Here is a 25,609-nt window from a genome sequence, read left to right on the forward strand (position 1 = left end):
AATATATGACAAAAAAAGTGATGACTTTTGAATCGAAACCATCTCACGGAATATGACTTCACGTAAAAACACAAGTAAGCTTGGCACGTTCCACCAACGTCTGGTGGCCCCACGTCTGGTGGCCCCACGCACCTCTGGTGGCCCCTGTCCCACTTTCTCCGCGGCAATACAACCTGTGATTACGAAACTTGGCAGGGATGTAGTCACGTGTCCTGTCAGTCACCCCAACGATTTTGGGTGTATGACGTCACATATCACGTGACTTGCTAAGATAACATTATCGCCAGTTTTTGAAATAAACCTTTCATGACGTTATTGCACTACCAAAGTCTTTGTATGCCAACGCTGATGGTAACCAACCCCCCTGGCAGCTTGACGTCACAGGTCACGTGACCTATAAGTAGCGTTTTATGGCTAAACCATGACGATAAACCGTCCATAAAACTACTTACAAAGACACAAGATAGAAATTGAACATTTCTCATTCCGTATCATCAGAAAAAATTTGTTAACATTTGGTCAGCTACGATTTCAAGCTCACGCCCCCTCATGTGAGCCCATACAAATTATGTCTCAAAAACACGGTTTTTGGATCTTTTCTCAAAATAATGACTATCTAGGCAAACAACAGAAGTGGATTCATTTAATTCAACTATTCACGGACTGTATTATATGGTTTAGATTGAATTCTATTGAAAAAAACACCGTACTTTTTGAGTTGAATGTACGCTATTGGACGTATTTTACAAGAGAAAATGCATGACATAACCGGGGTCAAGCTAGAAAATCGTCTCTCCTTGATTTAAAGCAGAACCTGTCAAAAAAAAAAAACAGAAGTGGAATTGAAAACCCCAGGCTTTCCTGAACATTTTGGTATAATTCATAGGAATTTGTTAAAATTTAGAACCGTATTTTTGCTGATTTTATAAACTCATACTATCTGTTGGCCTATACATTCGCCTCTTATGGTTTCTTAGGTTTCGTAGCCTCGAAAACACGCTTACAACTAGTTAGCGAAAGAACAGAAGATTTACGGGTCATTTAGGATGTTTTGTCACGCAGTTTACTTGTGCCGATATAAATTTACTTTTAAGAACAACTCTTTGGAAAGAGGGGAAAAAGACCGAAAAGAGCAAATATTCCAAATGTATGGGCAATTTTTTCCAATGATTCTGTTATATACTGCTATGGTAACCATGTAATTTCCCATCATGAAAGGCGATTTTTTATCCTATGAAAAATCGTGATTTGGTAAACTTTATTTACGGATACTCGATCGTGAAACTGAAATATCAATTTTAGAATCCTACCCCCTTCCCCTTATTACTATTATTATTATTATTATTATTATTATTATTATTATTATTATTATTATTATTATTATTATTATTATCTCGCAATCACCAGATTGTTCATTTTGTCTTTCATCCGAATCTCTTTTACATATAGTAAGTGGATGTCAACACTATCTCGATCGCTTCACCTGGCGCCATAATTCTGTCCTCAACTTTATCGCCTTATCATTCAAAACCATTGACAATTCTACTCTCTATGCTGACCTTGATAATTATCACAGTCCTTCAATTATAACTGGCGATAGTTATCGCCCTGACTTGATTTTAAAAACATCTAGTACACTCTATATATTGGAACTTACTGTTGGCTTTGAATCAAACCTTAAGAATAATGTTGATCGTGAGAAGGAAAACATAAAAAGCTTATTAGTGATTTAAATAGTGATTATAGCCATGTAAAGTTTGTTAATCTTTCAATAAGTTCCCTCGGAGTATTTATTGAAATGTTAGAAAATGTAGGTTTCGACAAAAACCAACGTAAATATGTAATAAGGAAAATTATGAACATTGCTATTCGAACAACCTATTATATATTTTGCTGTAGAAACAAAATCTGGGATAACCCTGACTTGATGAAGTTTTAACTTTGGCGTTACAACTAAATGTGAAAAAAAAGTATGATTAATGTTTTTAGTATCTTTCATGTACTTAAATGTAAAAGATTCAAGTAGCTAATCGTAAATTGCCTATATATAGCAATATTTACGATGGAATTTGGAAAGCATAATAAAGTTTACATTATTATTATTATTATTATTATTATTATTATTATTATTTTATTATTATTATCATCATCATCATCATCATCATCATCATCATTATTATTATTATTATTTCGTGGGGGGACCTGGCTCCCCCCCCCCCCCCCCCCCCCACAAATGTTGGTATGTTGGTTCTCAGTCAATCAAAACTGCGGTGATTATCACATAGCGTTAAATATAATATTTCAGTGCCCCCCCCCCCCCCTCCCCAAAAATTTTCAGCTTCCGCTGCCCCTGTTGGTTAGTGCGCGGTCTTCTTTGCAAGAGGTTTGACTCGACTTCCATTTAGTGACCACATATCCTTGTTTCGACTTCTTTCCTTTCCGTGTAGCTTTAATTAGCTTTAAATACCCTTAAAACGGAGCACTGATGGAAAGAGGGAGCGAAATGAACGCACCATTGGCCTCAGCAAGTTAATTAGTCAATGACCATTACGAACGACGTAAAATAAGGACGCTTTACATTTACCTTTTTATGCATATGGAAAGCTAAAGAAATCCTTACCGGGGCTTTTACAACAAAATCCCATTATTATAACATTTTCATATAAATTTTTAAGTTTATGAGTTTTTTAATGTACCAAAACACTTCAGTGCAATAACGTCAAAAAAGGGTTTATTTCAAAGACTGGCGATAATGTTATCTTAGCAAGTCACGTGATATGTGACGTCATACACCCAAAATCGTTGGGGTGACTGACAGGACACGTGACTACATCCCTGCCAAGTTTCGTAATCAAAGGTTGTATTGCCGCGGAGAAAATGGGACAGGGGCCACCAGAGGTGTGGGGCCACCAGACGTGGGGCCACCAGACGTTGGTGGAACGTGCCAACCCCTTCTCTAAAAACACGTTACCGGTTCTCACCTTAGCCTACAGTCAATTCAAAAAACGTTGTCGTCGACCGGCTCAAGCCTACGCGACTGGACCGAAAGGAATATGGGTAAAAACCACTGAAGCGGTCAAATATTCATTCTGAATTAATCGTTCCCGCTAGTAATAAGATAATAATGGCGAGAAACAATCCATCAAATGCATGTCTTCAGGTTTAGGAAAAGAAAAACAAAGTAATTATGATTCAGTTCACAATTCCGAAAATATGAAGGCATTAAAAAAACGTATCCTTCAACACTTCCCGCTTGCCTACGAAGGTTCGTGCTGTAAACCAGGCATAGCTAGTCCGTAAAATTATGAAGTCAACTCGGCTTCAATGATTACTAAACAGAGTTCCTTTCGGTCCAGTCACGTAGGCTTGAGTTGGTCGACGACAACATTTTTTGAATTGACTGTATACACACCAAGTAAGCGGATCATTTAACGTGCGGTTCTTCTAATGTCTTTAATTTATTTTGTGCGATTTCACGGTTTCTTCGAGATGTGCGGATCCAGGTTTTTTTTTTTTGCAATTTTATTTTCAGATTCTCGTTTCTTTAATTCGGATTTTTGGTATGACGTCCCACTCAAACTCTGGTTAACTTAACTTCAACTCTCAAGCCAGAATTATAATAAGGTTGGGCCTCATGCAGGCTTATAGATAGGTGTTGTTATCTTTATATTTTTGGTGTAACTACTTTGCTGCAAATGGAAAGGAATTCTATTCACTATGAATCAGTCTAGAGGGGCTAAATTATTTTAAAAGCGCCTTATGGGCGTTTACTGGGATACCTGTGGTCAATGGTCTATTGAGGAAAAAGGTACCACAGGCATCCCAGTAACAAGTTTGGTACAGCGATGGCTACAGCAGCGCGTGTTTATGAAACTGCCAAATCACTGAGTCCTGCAGCCTTCCTTGCCTTGTACAGCAATGCTCTGAACATGAACTTTTTGCGAGAGAGAGTTCGGACTTGCTACAAGGTAGGAAACAAACAAGGGTTAAATGAAAACTGGAAAGTAATATCCTTCATCATAATCACTATTGACAATACCACGATCAGTAAATTTGGTCTTGGTTTAGTCCTAATCGATCCTAGGTTAGTTTAATCGGGGTTTTGAACAACCGGGCCTAGAAGGTTACGCGCACTGGCCTAATGCCTCTTACAGCTCTATTTAGTATAATAGAAAATTCACTAAATATAGTTTGATCAATTGATGATCCAAACTGCGTGAACTCATTCAGTAAACTAAAACTTTTTTTTTTCAACTAGAATTTCTAAAACAAAATTTAAATATGATTTTTAGATATTCCTCTCTACTCTATACGGCCCTGAAACAACACCCTTCACGGTATGTAATTATAAACGTTTACAAATCCCATGTCTTATTAAATAACGACGGATCCGGAATTTTGCGAAAAAATAGGACATTGTGCAGTTATGACCGATTATGACCGATAGAGTTTTTTATTTTTTAAATCTTTTTAAATTAAAAAAAAATTTTTTTTTCTTGCTTTTTTCTTTTCGTTTCTTTTTTTTTTTTTTGATAAAGTTATGGTGAAGCTCCCTCTATCTCTTTCGCAAGAGTTCCTTTGGCTCGCAGGACTTTACGCCGCGCGCCACAAATCTGGGAATAAGCGTTTCATTCGTATATACATTTTATTGACGCCTGATTCATAATATACATACTAATGAAATAAAAAATCACGAAGACAAAACTATAACTATTACAATACTACTGCACAAGAAGCATACTACTTACAATATAATGTAAAAAGCATAATATTTATGAATTTTATTTTTGTTTGGTATATAACGATGTTCGACGATACTTATGGTGCGACTACATGGATAAGGCTTTCGGTTATGGAAACACTGTGATTGGGTTCTGAGTGCTAAATATATCATTTTTTTGGAAAGAGTTGCAGACACTGCTGACGATGTGGTTCGGCACTTTTTCCCCCGCCATGGAAGGGAGGGTGGGGTCATGGCATATTCTAAAGACGCACCAACTGACTTTGCCAAATGACATTATCCAAATGTAATACATAAAAGCCTTTTGACCACCATCTTGCACACCTTCAAGATTTTTTCCTTCGGTAAAATACAGTTTTACCAGCGCTAAAACTAAGATGGCATAATTTAAAGAAAACGAAACATTATAAAAGCATATCGCTGGCTACAGAAATTACATTACTGATGACCGCGAACTGAGCAAGAATTAGCTGGCGTAAGGTTGGATTTGATTCACCAACTGTTTTACTCCTAAAAAGGTAGGAAAAACAATCAATCAAACAAGCAAACAAATAAACAATCAATCAAACAAGCAAACAAATAAACAAGCAAGCAAACAAACGAATAATCAGGTGAAAAGAGTTATAAAATGTGGGAATATGACCAAGGGTAGGGTAAAATATTTCGTACTTAAGTTAAGAGAGGGTTACCGCATAAATTTTAGCACACGAACAAGGGTAAAGGCAGAATGTTTCATGATTAAAAGCATAGGTTACATAAATGCTCCAATGCGACCAACAATGGGGTATGATATTTCAAGCTACGGTAATAAAGCACAGGGTTAAAGAGATTTTATGGAAACGACCAAGAGATTGGAACCAGAGTAGTTTATGCTTGAAATACGGTAGCCTCCCACCCCCCCCCCCCACCCCCGCTAATTCATGATCAGTCTAAAATACAAAAAAAATACAATGAATATTCAAGATGATCACAGTCTTGAAGATGCGTCTCCAGCATACATCTCGATATCATCATTGTAGATGTCAGTGCCTTCACCAGGTTGTGTTGCTTCGTCTTCGTTTAGTTTTTCTGGCGAGTGGACGTATTCGGCTGGTTTGGTTCCCTTGACAACGTCTTTGGTGATGCGAACAGACACGATGTCTGAGCCTGGTGCTTCAAACATGGGTTGGAGAAGTAGCTGTTCCTGGAGAATGGTAAGGAAGACAGAGAAAAGCGAGAAACGAAACGGTAGAATTAGTCGTACTCTAGCTACACGACGTCCTTCGTCACGCGTCACGCAACCAAGTGAAACGTTGTGTGACGATTCTAAAACGTCTGTGTAGGAGTCCAGCCGTGAAGCCGTTATGCTGCCACACCTTATTTTTAATGCAGCAAACATGAAACCTGAAACATCCAAGTGTTGCGTTGCAAAGCTCCAGTCAATCCTTCGCACCCTAGAGGTGGTACCCTGGGTTCAAGAGGCTTTCTAGCTACAGTGCTTCTCGGTTGCAGGTTTTTCTCGCAACGAGACGGTACAGAGGTGGACACACAGTACGCAAATCTGCGAAAACACTATTCATCCGTCTCAGCTCCATTCCACACTCCACAGGCGCTGTCTCGCAATAGTGTTGTGACACAAGTTGCATGGAGCATTGCAACGTCTAAACTAGAGCGCAATTTGAGCAAATGTTGCGAGACAAGTTGCAGCAGTTGTTTCGAAAAGTAGAATTCGTTTCTACTTTTGGCAACGATTGCGTCTCCGTTACACCGTGTAAACACTCTTGCAGCTTGTGTCGCAACGCTTTTGCAAGACAAGTTGCAGAGAAACTTGCCCCGTGCAATCGCGCCTTTTCTCTCATGTTCCTTATATAAGATATTTGAACCATTATAAGTTATCCATACCAATATTGCTCTCAAACCACGAGCACCAGTTTTCTTTTCTAATGCTTGATTAGCGATGAGCTGGAGTGCATCTGGCTCAATGATCAAGTCAATCTGCAAAATTAAAAATTAAAATTAAAATCTGAATCTTTGCATGGATCTTAGACTTCAAAAGATTCGCATTCTATATACCCTTTTACCTTGGACGTACGTAGTTTAAAATTTCTCATTTCAGACCACGTAGCATACTCTCTTGAGAATAATATTCTGTTTCAGTTTTACCATCCATATTCATGTGTTATCTCAAGAGCAACCGTCAAACGAAGAAATGATAGTCTGTGGAATGACACCAATCTCGTACCCAGAGCTTTATTTCTTACTACGCATGCTCGACAAGCATGCGCAGTAAGAAATAAAGGCTCTGGGTACGAGATTGGGAATGACACGTGGTCTGAAATGAGAACACAGTACGCCCAAGCTGGAAAAGGTCCATCACTTGGGCCTTTGAAAAACTAATCTTGCAGTAATGGAGTCTAGACAAGTAGCGAACCTGCGCGCGGAATGGATTATATTTAACAAGATTGTCAAGCTCGAAAGCAAGTGTTGATTTTTTTTAAAAAAAAGGGAAACTTCAGAAAATCCTTTTCAGCACAGAAAACATCCAATAAACAACTTCTGTCAAAGCTCATCTCCAGCCTGACACAGGTAGCCCAAAGGAACTTACCTTATCCATAGCAAACATAGCCTGGTACTGCGGCACCAAGGCGTTCCTGGGCTCTGTCAAGATCTTAACCAAAGCAGTTTCATTCAGAGAATGCAGAGCAACTACAACCGGAAGTCGACCCACGAACTCAGGGATCATTCCAAACTCGATTAGATCACGCGCCTCGACGCTACTCAGTAACCCGTCACGCTCTGCGTTATCATCTCTGACGTCGTTTTTGATGTTGGTAAATATATTGAGTTCTTTGCCTTCGGTTGATATGGATTCCTCTATTGCTGGAGCTCCGAATCCAAGTACCTGAAGAACATAGAAGTAAGTTGAACAGAGCAAAATAATAGCTGCTCAATGGTAAGAAATAATGACAATATCGGACTGGTCAAAATGTTAATGGGCCGGTCAAGAGCACCTGCAACCTAGAGACTTTCAGCCATGCATTGTATAATAGGACACTAGCAAGATGGCGTCATTTCCTACCACTACCAAAATCCCTTGAGCTCTTTCTCTTGTTCAGTTAATCAGCACCAATTGTCTTACTATTCTCATCAGGAAATACAAATATGAATAAGATAGCCAAGCAATTTGGTAGTGGTAGTAAAATGACGCCATCATGTAAACGTCCTATCGCGCTTATTTTTATCAATCGCAACTCGAAAAACAACTCCTTATCTCGGACGCCTGGATTTTGATTTCCACCCAAAAACCTTCAGTAGCCTTCAGAGTTCGTTATTTTTTGACTGGTGGATACCCAAAACCCAGACGTTGGGAGTTGTATGCAGACGGGGGGTCGCGTGTTTATGAAAAAAGGTCGTAAAAATGAAGACAAGCTTGAAGGCCCTGGTACACGTGTTTATATCTACCTTATCTTGTTTTCTTCTTCTAATGATTTTATCCAGTCCATTGAAAGCTCCAGATGCAACAAATAAAATATTTGAAGTGTCTACAGCAACAGTATCTCCACGCATCTTGCGAGAGTTGCGCTCTGGTACATTGACAACAGTACCCTCCAGAATCTTCAGAAGACCCTGTAAGATGAACAACAGAAACTCAGTCTTTGGCAAAGACTGTCAAAGGATGATTGTCCTTAAATAGACCCTTTTACCGATACGGCGGCAACCTTGAATTCTATTGTTTTAATAGCCAATGTGCACGAGCACGAATTCTAGCACAAAGCATGACTGGGAAGCCGAGTACTACACAAATCAGTACAAGGAAATCAATAGAATTATCACACAAAAAATACTCTGTTATTTTCGTCTGTTGAAATACTTACAGTTTCATAGAAAATATTGAAGGAAAATTTGTCAGGGGAATTTTTAGAGGAGCTGAAAAAACCGTAAGTACTCGGTTTCCCATCATGCTTTGTACTAGAGATTCGTACTCGCGAACATTGACTGTTTTCTCAAGGTTGCGTGCGCATCCAAATTTAAGGAACTTGACGGGCCACGGTACCAGAACACTAGTATTATCATGCACTGCTATGAATTTTTTTTGATAAGAATTCATGGAATCGATTATTCTCATTTTTAAATATAAAACTGTCTTCTCAATTTTACTGGATTTGCGTTTTTCAGTTTTGTAGCCCGTCAAGTTGGATGCGCACGCAACCTTGAGAAAACGGTCTATTAAGACATTATGGGATGTCGAGGGGGCAACTATTGGAAAATTTAAAGGCTGCACAGCTTTTAGGGTTTCTTATTATATAGCCTTAAACGCTTTTCAACGTACATCTAAAAAGCAATTGAATTTGCTGGTAGTTGGAACAATATTCAAAACACCAAGATCATTTGAAAACGATGAGGGGTGAACCAAAAATTTCTCAGAACCACAGAGGTTCCAGGTTAAATGTGAATCACTGCAATACCACGTTTATTATATCAACATCAGTTAACTGCAAAGTTATACCTGTTGTACTCCTTCACCACCAACGTCTCGGAGGTTATGGACACCGGGAACTGATCCAATCTTGTCCACTTCATCCAAGAATACAATCCCTAGAAAAGTAGGGAATGACAATATTAGTTTAATGTAGGAAGTAAGTTATGCTATTGAAGAAATAATGCGCTAATGTTGTACGTGCAATTATGAAGTACACAGCGTTTGGAAGAATGAGAAAACTAGACATGACGCATAGCGGAGTGCTTCTTGACAGTTTTCGAGTGTTCTGCCAACCCCCAAGAGCTTTATACCTACTCAACACAGCACAACAAGCAAGTTTTTTCATTTCTTTCATAAAATACAAATTACAATAACCATTATTTTAGATAGAAACGTCGCAACGGAAAGTAAACGTGCGTGCTGTGTGCTCTCCTAAAGCACACGCTCCCAACCAATCAGAATGCAGGATTTATAAGTTATTTAATAATAACTGATATCCGGTTTACCCCTAAAAGATACCCCATATGCTTAGGGATTAAAGATTGAAGACGAGATCATCCTCACCCTTTGTTATACGGGAGTACCCTTACCCCCTCCCCCAGGTACAAAATTTGCTCTTAAACACAAGCTTACCTTGTTGTGCTTTTTCTACGTTGTTGCCTGCTTCCTAAATAGGATTTAAAAAAAAAGATATAGTGTCGCTTTATTGATTTAATATGGAAACTAATTGTGAGTGATTAAATTAAATCACAAAATCAAAACTCGTGACTTGAAATATGATTTTTGCAAAATTTTGAAATTGAAGTCAGTGCATAACCTTGGAATATCCGAGCTTCAAAATTGTGGAAAATAACAAGTTGCGAATATTTTATGTAATAAGGTGATTGCTTGCTTATCTTGCACAATTCAAGTGTGTTTACCTGTAGCAATTTAGCGATAACTGACTCAATATCTTCTCCAACATAACCAGCTTGTGTAAGAGCAGTACAGTCGCAGATAGCAAACGGTACATCAAGACACCTGGCTATTGTCTGGGCCAGAAGGGTTTTACCTAATGCACAGAATTATGTTAGAATATGGGGTGTGTAAGAGCAGTACAGTCACAGATACCAAACGGTACATCAAGACACCTGGCTATTGTCTGGGCCAGAAGGGTGTGTGGGGTGTGCCATGAGGTGCAGAGAAAGATAGGTAACAGATAACATGGGTTGTGCTAGAGCCGTACAGTCTCAGATAGCAAACAATATATCAAGACACCTACAGAATAACAATTTTTAAAAAGAAAGAGGAGTTAGAAGAGTGCAACATGACCTGGGTTTATCTTGTATCGTACAGAATTTTCTTTCTCACACACACTATCAATATTTATAAGTTACTACCATCTTGGGCAGCCAATAAGGGTTTATATTGGCAGCTAGTTCTTCCAAAGGCATAAATGTAAACCTGTATTGGTGACTCAAATTCACAATAAGTTTTGTATCCCAATTTTCCTATTGTGAAGTAATTCTGAGCCAACAATATGGGTTTATTTTGCTGGCTCTCTTCCAATCGAAACTCAGTAGGAGAATTGCTGATACAAACCAGCATTGGCAACTCAAAATTGCAATAACTTTTGCTTTGCAATTCTCCTCTCGCTGAGCAGACAATATGGGTTTATGATGGTGGCTCTCTTCCAATGAAACTTATAGAAGAATCTCAATGCATTGTGTAGTGTTCCAGAAATTATTAGAGAGTTTTAGATTTACGTTCACGGCAAACGTGAAACGTCAGTTGACCAGTAAAAAATTCTTTTAAATTACTGAAAAAGAATCGCAAAAAAGTCCAAGTAGTAGAAAAACAAAAGAGTATTTGCGCTTGGTGAGAAGGTTTGTAAAAGGTAAAGTAAGATAAAGGAAAACTGTGAAAACGTGGTCATGTTTGCCGTTTGCAGGGGAAAAAAAAGTCAACCTAAAACTCTCTATTCATACCTCAATACCCCCACCCCCCTTCCCCCACAATGGAGGAGTTTGCAATTTTTGAGGAATAGGAAGGTTTAGAGAAAGAACAAAATTACATAGTTTGTATGGAAGAAAATTGGAATTTCCAGGGGATAGGGGGTCTCTTCCATGTGAGGTATGGATAATTATTTCTTGAACTATACATTCCTATATTAGGTGGCTTACCTGAACCTGTGGGCCCTAGAAGCAAAATATTACTTTTATCCAGGGTAATTCTATCTCTTTTGGCATCTAGTATTTCACTACCGCTTGTTTCCTTCATCTGGCCAGATGACTGGACACCACTAGCACCAAGAGGGGAATTGAGTGTGTTGGCTTGTGCCATTACTAGCTGAAGTTCTATAAAATCATGAATAAAAAAAGCAAGGTCATGTTGCTAGGTTGTAGAAACACGAATCATGGTGTAAAAAGGTTCCTAGTTTGCTCTCATTTGCTTTTTTATCAGACTACGGTTTAGAAATGACAATTTTTATGTTTTGAGACATTTGATTAATATTGATTCCATAGTACAGGGTTCGTGCTAGGTTCCCAAGAAATTATTCAAGGAGTTTTCAAGGAGTATTCAAGGACCAAAATGACATTTTTCAAGGAGGAACTCTTAAAAGGGTTTTATTTTGGTATTAAAAAAATATGAAGAAAATGCCAATGCTAATCGAGATGTGCGAATTTGTCACGTGATATCCACGGCACATTGAGCCACTAAGTTCTGGAAAGCAAAAAATCATAAAAAAAGACGCTTCTCCCTTGAGGTAGTGAAAATCTCTAATTTTAACCAATGACAACAACTCATGGTTTACATATCTTGAAAGCTTTACTGATATTTTTTCATGGACAATTCTTTTCAAGAAGTATTCAAGGACATTTCTACTTTTTTTTCTATTTTCAAGGAGTTTCAAGTGCCCTTGACAATGCATTTTAAATTCAAGCACTTTTCAAGGAGTTCAAGGACCTGCATGAACCCTGATAGTATTACAGTGTAACTACTTTAAGTGGGGCCACCTAGACAGTGAGAACCAATCAAATTGTAGAATGAATCCAAAAACAATGCCAAGCCAATGTTGAGCCAATCGGAAACCTAGACTGCATGTTACGCGAAAAACAACAAGATAGCTATTGTCATTTTCTCGTGCAAATGAAAGGATGTTAAAAGGCTATTGTTATCTGCTGGTTTCTGATTGGCTCCACTACCCAAAGTTGGAATGTATTGTTTTCATTCTACAATTTGATTGGTTGTCGCAGTCTAGGTGACCCCAGTCATAGTAGTCCTTTAATATGATTATACCCTACCGTGTGGAGATCCAGGGAATGGTCTTGTTAGTGGTATAGGCTTGACCTCTGCTGACGAACTTTGTGATGATGAAGGAAGATTGACGGATAGTCTCTTGTAGTGATTGTAGACAGCTACTGACAGAACTTTCTTAGCAAAATCTTGACCTATTACATATTTATCCAGGTAATTAAATATCTGAAAAAATGAAAAAAGAAATGAAGACCAGTCAAAAGTTAGTATACACAGACCTTTCTCATAGATGGCCACCAAACTCGGTTGGGACTAGGGACAATATTGCATGGAATCGAGGTCAGAAAGGCCTCATTAGTAAACAGACAATTCAGTACCATCTTTTGTGTCAAAGTCATTAATCTCATCAATTCGAGTTCTTTTAAGCATCTTTTGAAGTAAGGGTGAATGACTTTGACATAGACTATAGTATAGAATAACTACCCCTCCCCTACTAGGGCAAAATACTCACCTTTTTAGGAGGTGGAGGAGGTTTCTTTTGGACTTTCTGTTGTTTATCACTTTCATTCATGGCAGATTTACTTTCATATTTAATATATCGCTTAGAGTCAGATTCAGACAGGATCAGAAAAAAATGACTGCACTTGTCACACTGTACAAACCGCGTAGACGCTGAAAGGTAATGAAATAGACCAACAAATGAAAACATTCACTCGTAGGTGGGTCTATATGAAACCAATATTTTTTCCAAAATGTGTAGTTCCAAAAATTATCCATACACCCCTCACGGAGGAACTTTTTTAAGACACCCCCCACCCCCTGGAAATTCCTAATTTTCTTTCTCTGACCCCCCTACTCTTCGGAAATTAAAATTCATCTGTGGGTAAGGTATGGATGATTTCTGGAACTACACAATACAGAAAAAAGCTTAAAACAGCAGTACATATCTTATCTTTTTATGTACAATAGAGATTTTAGGGTGGAGCACATAGAGGATGATACAAGGTGGTGTAAAAATAAAAAGTTTATCTTCAAATTGTGAAAATATTTCTCTAGTTAGCACAGTGAAGATAAACTTCATATTTTCAAGCCAACCAGTAATTTCCTTTTTTTATATAAACACATATTCGTAAACAAAAAATTCATGTTGAAATCATTAGAAAACATTGGAAAAGACTATTGCTTAAAAAATAACCATAAAGTTAACTAACTAACTAATGTGATATAATATTGGATGACTTGATTAGCAAGAAATAAATAAAAATTGGGATGTCACTTCAATGTTACATACTCTATATAATGATGTATACATGTACCACATTTCCCACTCCCAAAATTTCCAACGAACCTTCAACAGCACTACATGGATTTCCACACTTAGGACAACACCATGGATTCTTTCCACCCCTGTCCTTGCTCCCCCCTGTTGTGGACATCAACCTGCTGTTTTGAAAATGGATACCATTCGATCCAGGGCTGTGCTGTTGAGAGCTCAAATGACTTCCATTTAGGTATGGACTAGACTTTAGTTTGTTTGAGGTGACAATGTGGATTCTTCGTAGAGGTGCTGTCCTTAATATATGACTGGGTGAGCCTTTGAATATAAATAAAAAATAGACTAGTCATTATTATGTGAAATTGATTTTAAGGCCTTTTAACATTTTTAAATGTTCAAAACCGTACAGCGGAACCTTGAGCACAGCGAATATTTTAAGATGTTATCTATGATCAATAAGAAGACAGTCAATGGAAATTTTTGAGCAATTTGTTAAAAGGCCTTAAATACTGTTAGTCTATCGATTTTACATAATAAAATTGTTAAGTACCCATACGAAAATCATGTGACTCTTTAGTGAATAATGATAACCAATGAACAAAACAATTTAATGTATACGTTGAAATTTATAAAAAAATAAAGCTAAAAACAGTATAATCATAATGCAAATGTTAATATTTTCTAAAATGTAAGAATATCATCCAATTTGACTCAACTAAAAATAGTCTTATACATAACAACAACAACAACAAACATCGGTTGAACTGTTACATAAGCTTATTCCCCAAAAATAGGAACGATTCAAATACGTCTATATTGCAAACAAAATAACATCTTAAATCAGCACAGGTTTGAAAGCTTTAACTAAAAGTTCAGCGTCTTAAAAAACCGAAGTTTATGATACTTGACCTTTGGGATTCATGAAAAAAAACGAAAAACGAAAATGCTTGCCTTGCGAATAAGTTGCAATAAAAAAGGTTTTTTAGGAAAGTATGAAAAGAAAAACACCTTAACTGATATAATAATAGCTTTACTTACCTTTAAAGGCATTCATTTGTCCTCCAGTCGTTCGTAAAGACCGTAAGGGTGAATATACTCTGAACATTTTTGTAGAAAAAAATAATCGTAGATCGAATCCAATAAAGGTCAGTCTTTTTTGAGCGTTTACCGCGAAATTCTACCTCAAAAAAATCAAAATTACACTTGAGTAGGATTGTAGGATGTGTATAGAAATAATTAGTGGATTTTGAAGATGTTTGAAGATGTTTTATAAGGAAAAATATTAGCTAAATGATCAAGAGTTCAAAGCCATTGCCATTTTCAGTTCACTGGGCGGCCATCTTTGTTCCGAGGCCATGCGCATTTATGTGTTACGTCATAGCCTCGTCACCAATGCTTCGTTGCCACACGAGATATCTCGTGATTCGTTCCGCGTACGTGCGTGAAAAAAAACCCGCGGGATTGTAGTAACAGAGGTATTTGAAACTTCTAAGACCTTCTTTCACGTAAACAAAATCTTGGGTTTTCTTTAGTTCCAAACTTTGCAAGGATGCAGTACGTTGAAGTAAAAGTGTCAAAGTTTAAAATTTGTCGATATTGGCAGAAAGGCGAGGCTGTACATTGTGCTTGCACACTACACGTTCATGTACAAGGTCTTCCGAGACTGTTTTGTTTGATGTAACTGAAGTGTTCGTGTTAATTACCCGTATCAAAAACGATCTCCAAATTTAAATTTTGTTACAATTTTTTTTTTAATTATTTTTTACGCGTTGTTAATTATTATAGTGGGAAGAGAGCATGCGTAGTCTCCCTCGCATCCGTTTTTAGTGTCGGTCGTCACGCAACGCTCCTTGCGTGACGACCGACACTAAAAACGGATGCGAGGGAGACTAAGAGCATGCGTGGATCTCGTTTACTTTAGCAGCTAGACGCCGGAACTACGTCATCATTATCTCTATCCCACCAAGTTACAGAACACACGGAATCCTTGCTGCTATCGTGCAGGATGGTTAAAACCGAGTTCGTACGTTCCCCAACACACATTTGGTTTTTTCTTCCCTCCGCAAAACCTAACACGCTAAATTCCAATATTCAATCTGCGAGTTAGCCGTGCCCTGACTTAGATCAGCCCAGAGGTTGTTTCAGCGTTCAATCTGCGAGTTAGTCGTGCCCTGACTTAGGTCAGCCCAGAGGATGTTTCAGGGTTTGATAAAATCTAAAGATTACTCCAACCAATTGAAAAACAATTATCATATTTTAAATGTTAGAAAATTGTGACATCGAGACAAAATGCTATGAAAATAGATAATTTGTATTGCAATAGATTGCAATAATTTTATTTTTTTGACATTTTTTCTTTGACAAACCTTTTGGTATATAAATCCTTAAACTATATTAGGAATATGTGTTCAAAATATTTTCCCCATCATCATCTCATCTCTTCATCCTCGTAATCTAAAGACACGGCTACACGGTGCCACATTGGGCGCAACATTGCAGGCAATGTTGCCAAAGTAGCAACAATGTGTGTCGTGTGTCATGGCTTGCAACATCAATTGCATGCAACCTTTGCGCGCTCGCTCGTTCTGTTAAAACAAGAGAAAGAAGCAGTCACACTATAGATTCTTTTTATTGTTTGATACTCAAATGTCCTTTTGGTCTATGTGAACGAGTGTTAGCCTGTTCGTTGTTAGCTATATCAGCTCATCTATTTGCAATCTGTTGCTTCCTTCGATTTGATTGGTTCCTCCTGTGGGACAGGCCTCTTCGATTCATCAATTTCATCTACTTTTTTATTGCAAAATTCTTTAAACTTCACGTTGCTTGGTTAGAATTTTCAGCATCTGTATTAGAAACAGGAGCAGATGAAGCAGCGAAGAGTGTATCCATTGCTCCTAATAGTTCATATGCTTGTCTTGAGAAGCTTAGTTCCACAGAAATAGAGCTTTGAAGTCTGAAGAATAATTTGTCTATTTCTTGTGACTGTCCAATTATAGGTGAATACATATCTGTAGAAAAAAAATTCGGACATTGAAAATTATTATGTTAATTCATGACTAGTTTATATTTATATTCATTATCACTCTTTTCACTTTACTTGATAATGATGTCAAGGTGTCATTGAAACGTCATAATTTTAAATCACTAGTTTTTCTCATAAATTCAATTTCCAAAGTTAACCTTATAAGAAAAGAAACAGAGAAGGAAACAAAAAAAAAAAAAAAAAAAAAAAAAAAAAAAAGAAAAAAAGCCAGAGATATAAAACCTCTCGCAATGAAAACAATTTGAATTTGTTAAAGATTCGATTATAGATAAAAGCTCTACGCAGAATGCCATATAGGAAAAAAAAAAAAAGAAGGGATTCTTATATAGCGCATTTTCACATTGTCTCAATGCGGTTTACATTGCAGTGGAGGACTTTACGGGCTGCATATTAAATATATGTATACATTATGTAGAAGTTATAAATCTTTTCACCTTGTTCTTAAAGTAATGATAAAAATGTAAACGTAATTTATTTTATTTCAAACATGCTGGTCTCTCGAGCCACAGACTGGAATTTAGGATATTTTTTCTGCAGAGGGAGCGCAACCAAAGAATGTAGGGAAAAAACCCTCGAAGCACAGGAGAGAACTAACAAGCAACTGTGCTCACATACAAGTACTACATCGAGTCCAGGAAGTTAACTAGACTAGAGACTAGTACTGGTGAGAGGCAGCCCGATAGCAGCACAAAACAGCCATGCTTCCTATACACACTAGTAGCAAACATTTGAGGTTGGCACATTTCTTACCAAGAAGGATGTTAGCTACATCTATCAACACTACGGAATATCTTGGATTGGTTATATTTCTGGAATAATAAAATAAAAAACAGTAACATTAGTGGAAATTAAGCTGGAAGAATTAAGTTTTTCTCTCTAATCGTCCTTGGGGACCAAGGGGATTTATGTAAAAGTACCTGTCCAAACTCACAGCAACAATTCTACAGCGGATCCAGGAAGGGGTTGACTGTTACAGGATACTCAAGAAAGAGCAGAGACTCAATTTGAATATTTTCAGGGGGTGGAGAAGTAACCCCACACTCCCCCCTCCCCCTGATTAGTCCCTTAGGAAGGCTTTTCTTACCTTATGAGGAAGTAAAGAATAGGTACCAGCCTTTTTTCATCCCTTCCTGCCAAAGCTCGTTTAAGTCCTCCTCTTCTGCCAAGCTCTTGTAATATTGCTACCACTACTGGAGGATGGTTGGAAAGGGGCTATAAAAAACGATGAGAACATTAGAATGATTTTTTTTAACTGCAAGTACTTTGTTTCCAATACACAAATGTGTATTTCAATTTTGACCTGAATTTTCTTGGTCAAACTCACTTTGATTTCAGCCATTTCAGCAGAACATAAAATTATTCTCTTAAATATTTGGTAAGCAGTATACAATATTTGCATCTAATCTGTAAGTGCTTTAAAACAGCTCACCCTTGTAAATGCCCATAAGAGTAGAGTGTTTTCACATGACATCACAGTGGCCATATTGGTGTACCTTTGACAATAGTTTTGTCATTTTGTTAGGTACAGCAATGTGACTGCAATCTCTATTGTCAGTTAACTCTCTGACTGAGTGAAAACATCCTATTGGCCACTCATACTGTATTACTTGTAACAGATTTAGACAAATGTAACTGAGGAAAAGTATTGTGCATCCAGAGTTCAATTATGAAAGAAAGTAATGTCAAATCTTTTGGTAATGCTGTGAGACATGGAAAACAATAGTTGAACATGAGAAGACACATGAATACAAATACAACTCAAAAAATGAATCTTATTCCTAAGAGAATGGCATGTGGTCCGAAAGGGAGAGAGTTACAACCAAGATAAAAAGGTCTATCTTAAAAGAAAGTAATGTCAAATCTTTTGGTAATGCTGCAAGACGTGGAAAACAACCGTCAAACAGCGACCGTAAAGAAATGGTTTGCTTTAGGCTCCACTTTGACTCATACATGTCATGAGTTGACAAAGATGAGCTTCGATAGGGCCATTGATTTAAATCATAAATTAATTATAACAAATAGCTGCTATGGATTTGCAAGAAAAACAATGGAGTGCATACCATATATTCCGTGAAAAGCTTAAATTGTAAGAAAGTGCACAAATTAGTAAGCTTAGTAGACCTAAGTAAAGTTCAAACCATATATCTGTGAATAACACAAAAACTAAATAGGACTAAACACATCTATTTCTTTTGATTTCAATTGTTTCATTGGTGCTATTTTGTACTAATTAGTTAACACTATATCACAGATATATGGTTTGAACTCTGGACCATAGACCTAAAAAACTTTGCAATACTTTGTACAATTTTGTTAGTTAACTTTTTCACAGATATATGGTTTGCACTCTAGCATATTCTAAACAAACTTGCCACTAACCCGTAGTATTGCATCCAGTGCAGCACTGTATTCAAAATTCTTGAGTAACTTGTCAGATTTCCCTAAGTGAGGTTTTTTCTTCTCAGCAACAACAAAATCGTCCTGTGAGAAAAAAGATACATAGTTTTTGTGCAAACTTACTAATAAATAATAATAATTAATAATAATGGAGGTTCTTAGCAGCCGTGAGCTTATATAATCATGAGAGAATGTTAGTTTATTTGATTTATGCCTCCAAATTGGGATAGGGTGATGAATTGGGAGATAATCACCTACTCTTAAACGAATAATTCAACAGGTTCTTTTATGTCCTCCATTTACATGTACTGCAGGTTAGGAAGGGTTGGGAGACAGGGCCTATGGTTTTAAGTCCTTGTCCAAGAAGACTTGAAGGTCTAACCATTTGCAGATGTAATTAAAAAGCCCCATCTCTGTTCTTTTAAGACCCTGAGTGTCGATGCAGCCGAGGCTTGAACCATGACCTCCTGCACAACAGACTGACGCTCTTACAAACTGACCACACTTCTGGTGGTAGTACTAGCCAATCAGTACTAACCAGCTACTGACATCCAAAATTAGAACCAGTCATTGCTTATCCAAAAGTATAAACCAATCACCGCTAAAACATATATGTGGCCCTCATTTCTGATTTAAATTAAAGACATAAATATGATACAATACACATGAATGGAAACTTTTTAGTCATTCTCAAACAAACCTCTTGAGCTGGATAATTTTCTCCTCTCATGAAATACTTGTAGCTTCCAGGTCTTGGATTTTCTTTTCTCTTTAAACTCTCTTCTCCTTTATTTGGTACTTTATATTTAATTGATAACAATCCATCTGACATTCCTACAACTATATGAGAGTCATCAGGCTGCAAGATAAAGATGGTGGTTACTATATTAGTATATGGTAAGAGAGTAAAAACCAAGATATAAAAATAAATATGATTTAACAGTGCCAGTTCCACAGAACCAGGGTCGTTTTGGTGAGAGGAGAGCGCTCATTCCTCCATGACAACCCTGTTTCCCTAAGTTGATTTTCTTGGAGGGAGGAAAACTGTATAACCCAGAAAAAAACCCTTGAAGCACAGGAGAGAAGCAACAAACAACTTGACTCACATGCAACACTGAGTCTGGGAAACGAACCTTGGTCACACTGGTGAGAGGGGAGTGCTAGCACTGGTATGAGAAGAGCTTAGAAGTACTATATCACTACTCTCTCTCCTGGAGGGTTTGCTAGTCTATTTACCCCCAAAACATCCCGCCATGAATCCCCCAACATTTGAAGATGGCCATTTACACACTTGGGTGTAGTAACAATATTCTAAGCCAGGCAACTACAGGGCCCAGTTGTATGAAGGGTGTATAACGCTACCCAACAGGCCCTGATGGTCAGAATGAGATATGGCATCAACAATATTAGCATAAACTTACCGAGACAGCCATAGTTAAAATAGGCGAAGGGTAGTCCATGCTGTGCACTACTTTATAGTCTTGTAAGTCATAAATCTTAACATGTCTGTTACGAGAGAATATGATTTATTAAACACTAAAAAACTATTTGACAAGGTCATATCTTAAATTATTTCTTCCAGGGCTGTGTTATCTTCCAAAGCCAATAATGAATGCAAAAGCAGGCCTTATTGATCTTGGTTCAATGTTTTCCCATTTCAGACCATGTGTCATTATCTAGAGTATTATTTCTTTGTTTATCAGCTGAACATGAGAAGACACATGAATACAAATACAACTCAAACAATGAATCTTATTCCTAAGATAATGGCATGTGGTCTGAAAGGGACAAAGTTACACCCAAGATAAAGAGGTTTATCTTAAAACAAAGTCATGTCAAATCTTTTGATAATGCTGCAAGACGTGGAAAACAGCAGTCAAACAGCGACCGTAAAGAAATGGTTTGCTTTTGGCTCCACTTTGACTCATACATGTCATGGGTTAACAAGATGAGCTTCAATAGGGCCATTGTGATTTAGAGTAATTGTTATATGGTAATTGTCCCATTAATGTACCTCAAAAATCTCCAGTTTTCTATTGGTATATTGTACATGTCGTAAACTAAGAGTAAGTATAGGAAATCGCACGATCTCGAGTACAATTTGGAAATTAATAGACACGAGTAATGTTTTGAAAGTTCTTGTAATTGCACAAGCCTTTAGACGAGTACAATTAAAGAACTTTCAAAACATTACTCGTGTCTATTAATTCCAAATTGTACGAGAAGATCGTGCGATTTTTTGTTTATAGTTCACTCCACAAAATTTCAGTAAAAAATACGAAGCGACACCGTTCATCTTTGTCTATTTGGCAGCCGATTTCCAGTCCATCGTTCAACTGAAATGCATAAAAAAGATTAGTTCTTACGGCTTTAAAATTTTATTTATGCTTTTTAAGTACAAAATGATAGAAAATAATTGTTTTGACATTGTTTTGGCCATGTTGCCATAGCGACTTAATTCGGTACTCCTACGGAGTACAATTAACGCTATAATTGTACTCCTCTCGACCAATCCGAGTCAAGTAATTTTGTTGAGTGTACTATAAGTAATGTAATTTGTCGGTAACAAAATGAACAGCAGACTGGAACAGAGTTTTGCATGTTGTCTATGACAAGAATACTTACTTATCAATAGAACCTGTTAATAGTCTTCTAAGTTCGCCATCAAAACACAATGTGGTGACTGTCTTCTGGTGGTTAGAGAACTCTGTTACAAGCCGTCCACCACCAAGAATATCCCAGACTTTGACAACATTTCCACCTACAAGCAAGAAAATAGACATCAGATTCAAGACACAGCTTTGACCATAGTCAGGTGTTCCACATCATTCCACATCATCAGGGATAATAAAAAATATTAAATAAATATTTGGGAACTGATCAATATTTAGGGAGTCCTTGTCAACACAAGTGAAGTGTATCTTGGGACACATTTGGGTCCCAAGCATTGTGTTGTGGGTGACAATCAATATTTAGGAAGCCCTTTTTAACACAAGTGAGCCCTTGGAGACAATTGGGTCCCAAGCGCTGTGTTGTGGGTGCCAATTAATATTTAGAAAGCCCTTGTCAACACAAGTGAAGTGAGTCCTGGGACGCCTTTTTTCTGGATTTCTGTGATAACATGATTTCAGACAAATGAATGAAGTCTTCACTTACCAGCTGAAATACACATGCCGCCATTTGGATACAACTGAATACACTCTACAGGACAGCCATGGTCTAAAGTCATAACACTCTTGTCACATCGCTTATCCCACATCCGGACTGTGTGGTCATATGAACCTATGAAATGAGCATTGAAAGATAACATTAAAGTTAACCATAGGTGTATGAGAATATGTATGAAATATATATTTGTATTGTGGTTGTAATGTATCAAATTGAGCTGATTCTCGCACTTTATAAAGCAACTTATGCAGCTGCAAATGAAAGACTCAGATTCTGGTGGCATACTCTAACCACTGAGCTACCACGTCTCATATGAGACTTCAAGGACACATTAGGTGGGTTTATAGGCCCGATAGGAAAGATATAGGTGTATGACAATATATATGAAATATATATTTGTACTGTGGTTGTAATGTATCAAATTGAGCTGATCCTTGCAGTATATGAAGCAACTTATGCAGCTGCAAATTGAAAGACTCAGAATAAATTGACCATATACTGTACATGCATAATGAGCCTAAAATGCGAACCTTTATTTTAAGATTCTAATAAATGAACAACGGTTTTTTCAACTTATAAGCTGTTTCCTTTATGGCATTATTTACTACAACTACCAGAAGCCCTTGCACACTTCCCCTGAGCCGTTTCTTACCTGTTAGGAATATATCTTTATTTGTTTTGTTAACAGCACCAGTTCTTATATAATCCTATGAAAACCACAATGTAAAATATTAGGAACTATTTAACATATAGTACCTCTATTTGAATCTGACATTCAATTATATCACTGGTTTGGGTGTCATGTTTTCCAATTTCACACCCCATGTCATTTCTTAGAATATCATTTCTTTTTTTTAAAACAATATTAGATTACTATTTTCTTAAGTCTTAGGGGAAAAAATCATGTTGACAAAAAGAAAGAAATAATACTCAAGGGAATGACAGGCAATCTGTAACAGGCAAGCATTGTACCCAAGCTAAGGAGGTTCATTATGTCTTTGCTTTACCTGGTGTTCAATAAATGAGACTGTTTCTTGTTCAGTTGATATGTCCCAGCACTTGACCACCTTGTCGTCACTTGCAGAAACTAGATGTAGATTGTCCTGCAGAAACCTTGTTACATGAACTGCACTGTGGAAAATAAAAACAAAACAAAATTTTTTGGTGTCTTATAGAGCGTTTTCACTCATGTGAGAAGGCAGCCATTAACAATAGAAACTTTCTGCACAGTATTTGCATAAAAATAGAGTTCAATTCCCGGAGGATAGAAATGTATTGTTTTGGTACCCCATAATGGCTGCTGTGACGTCACGTGAAAATGCTCTATGGGAAAGTCCACTATTTCAAAATACTAATAGAGTTATTAAATGAGTGAAAAAGAGTCTCACTCACTGGTGTATTATATTAATTATATTACAGATACTTACTCAGTATGGCCTTTGAACTGTCTCAGCACAGCTCTGCTGTTAAGATCAAACAACTACAAAATAAACAAAAGAAAAAATTTCTTATAGGACCATAGACATTATTCATGCTGCACCCATGTTGACTAGAACAATAAATTTTTCCTTGTGTTTTACCACAGCAATTCAAGATGGTTTCATGGATTTAACCATTTTTTATGTTTGTGTGAATAAACATGGTACAGTGTGATGAAGTTCTATAAGCTGTACAGTAAATCAAGTCCTCCCAACCAATTGATATATTGTGAGTAACTGTTAAGATTGCTATTCTGGCTGGATATTGTCTGGTGACTGGCCATTTGGCCAAACAAAAAAATAAGTGTTTCCTGTTGCATGACAAAAATAATGGGGGTTGGTAGGTCGGATTTTTAAAAATTGAAACAACAGTGGAAATTTTCTTACTGGGGACCCTGTGGTGCATTTGGGAATGAAAAAAATATTAGGGTCAGCAAAAATCGGCAAGAAAATTAGGGTCGGTCGCGCAACAGGAAACACACTTATTTTTTTGTTTGGCTTTATTTTAAGCCATGCACTAGCCACACACACCACTTGTGGTTCACAAGTTTATTTAGTTACTAACCTGAATAAGACCATCTTGTCCACCTGCGACAAGCAGTTGACCATCGCTCCTAAAACAACCACTGTACGCCACTTCATTAAATCTAGAAATGGATTTTAAAACTTGATGAGTTGTGCTGCTGTAGATCTGTACTCTTGATGCACTGGTTACGGCAAAATCATGAGGCTTAGTTGGGCAAAAATCCACAAAAGACACAGCACCATACTCCTTTACCACTATAGGAAACTAAAAGAACATAAAACTAGTATTAGACTAGAGTGTTGGTATAATGTCATATCCAAAACCTTTTCCAAAATATCCCCCCCCCCCCACCCCCTAATAAGATACTTTGGATTTCAAGATACGAAGCAATATTTATTGTTTGTTTGCTATCCAGCAGAGCCTTCCTCAAGGGACCTTGAGCTGAATCCATTCGTTATCAAAGTCACATTATCAGCACGTGACTGTATGTTGCAAAAGGGCTATTTCATCCTGAAACTTGTTCACCACACAAGTTTTGGTTGCAGGATATATCAGCACATGACTGATAGATGCAAAGGGCCTATTAGAGAGTCCTTTAGACTTTACTATACAAAGACAAGGAAGGACTCAAGGACCGAAATAAAAGTAAGCGGATCATAAACTAGACAAGTTCCAATTCTTGCCTGATATTGCCCAATAAAGGGTTTTTTAAGTCCTGCAACATTTCTTTTCCAATGAAGTTGATTAAGGGTCAGCCAATTAAAGGAATCTTACCAATCGCAAAAATCTCAAATCGCATGTAATGTCCCCCCCCCCCCCCCCCCCTAAAAAAACCACGTGGGCCACCACACAAATACCGAACACCTCAAGAAACTATAAAGCATTTCAATGGAAATCTAGAGGTTTAATTTTAATGCAATCAATAAAAATTTCAAGAGTAAAGCAGCAATTACTGTAATATCTATGAATAAAGAAATAATTAAAATGGTGTATAAATACTTAAGGCCACGTGAAATTTAATGACCAAATAGTTTCTCAGCTTTTTCTTTTGATTTCAACAAAAAGAAGCAAAATAACTACGCCAAGGTATCTAATAACACTTACGCTAAACTTTTTCCAGTATCTTGTATCACTGGTTTGCTTTCTTTCGATCTTTGGGTAGCGTTTTACTTGCAGCTTGTGAAAGTCGCTCGCCATTTTGAACGAAGACTACGATGAACTAACGAACACGTGATCAAAAAGACACAGGAACCCCGGTTGTAGTTTGGCATTTAGTTTATTTTT

The 25,609-nt window shown here is 37.3% G+C and overlaps 2 protein-coding genes and 2 non-coding genes across 4 annotated transcripts; all 4 read right to left on the reverse strand.

Annotated features, from left to right (window-relative positions):
- Positions 1–5,630: 5,630 nt before the first annotated feature.
- LOC116302211 (ATP-dependent clpX-like chaperone, mitochondrial) lies at positions 5,631–15,066 on the reverse strand. The gene is made up of 12 exons (XM_031711442.2): positions 14,752–15,066; positions 13,786–14,031; positions 12,949–13,109; positions 12,485–12,662; positions 11,363–11,536; positions 10,121–10,251; positions 9,834–9,867; positions 9,228–9,316; positions 8,183–8,347; positions 7,326–7,622; positions 6,623–6,715; positions 5,631–5,924 (listed from the first exon to the last, which is right to left on the reverse strand). The coding sequence occupies exons 1-12, from the start codon at positions 14,816–14,818 to the stop codon at positions 5,709–5,711; spliced, it is 1,851 nt and encodes a 616-aa protein (XP_031567302.1). The 5' UTR covers positions 14,819–15,066; the 3' UTR covers positions 5,631–5,708.
- Positions 15,067–16,323: 1,257 nt separating this feature from the next.
- Positions 16,324–25,527, reverse strand: LOC116302204 (U3 small nucleolar RNA-associated protein 15 homolog). Its single transcript, XM_031711435.1, has 13 exons — positions 25,430–25,527; positions 24,365–24,589; positions 23,749–23,801; positions 23,329–23,452; positions 22,974–23,028; positions 22,310–22,435; positions 21,779–21,914; positions 20,575–20,659; positions 19,854–20,012; positions 19,136–19,237; positions 17,841–17,968; positions 17,507–17,565; positions 16,324–16,721 (listed from the first exon to the last, which is right to left on the reverse strand). The coding sequence occupies exons 1-13, from the start codon at positions 25,520–25,522 to the stop codon at positions 16,528–16,530; spliced, it is 1,539 nt and encodes a 512-aa protein (XP_031567295.1). The 5' UTR covers positions 25,523–25,527; the 3' UTR covers positions 16,324–16,527.
- LOC116302219 (small nucleolar RNA SNORA16B/SNORA16A family) lies at positions 18,607–18,747 on the reverse strand. Its single transcript, XR_004197835.1, has one exon. It is a non-coding gene; the product is annotated as a small nucleolar RNA SNORA16B/SNORA16A family (small nucleolar RNA).
- LOC116302218 (small nucleolar RNA SNORA16B/SNORA16A family) lies at positions 20,984–21,123 on the reverse strand. The gene has a single exon (XR_004197834.2). It is a non-coding gene; the product is annotated as a small nucleolar RNA SNORA16B/SNORA16A family (small nucleolar RNA).
- Positions 25,528–25,609: the final 82 nt, after the last annotated feature.

This window comes from Actinia tenebrosa, unplaced genomic scaffold, assembly GCF_029948245.1.
Source record: "Actinia tenebrosa isolate PJP-AT-01 unplaced genomic scaffold, QUT_ActTen_1.0 PGA_scaffold5__44_contigs__length_20552954, whole genome shotgun sequence".
Lineage (NCBI taxonomy): Eukaryota > Metazoa > Cnidaria > Anthozoa > Actiniaria > Actiniidae > Actinia > Actinia tenebrosa.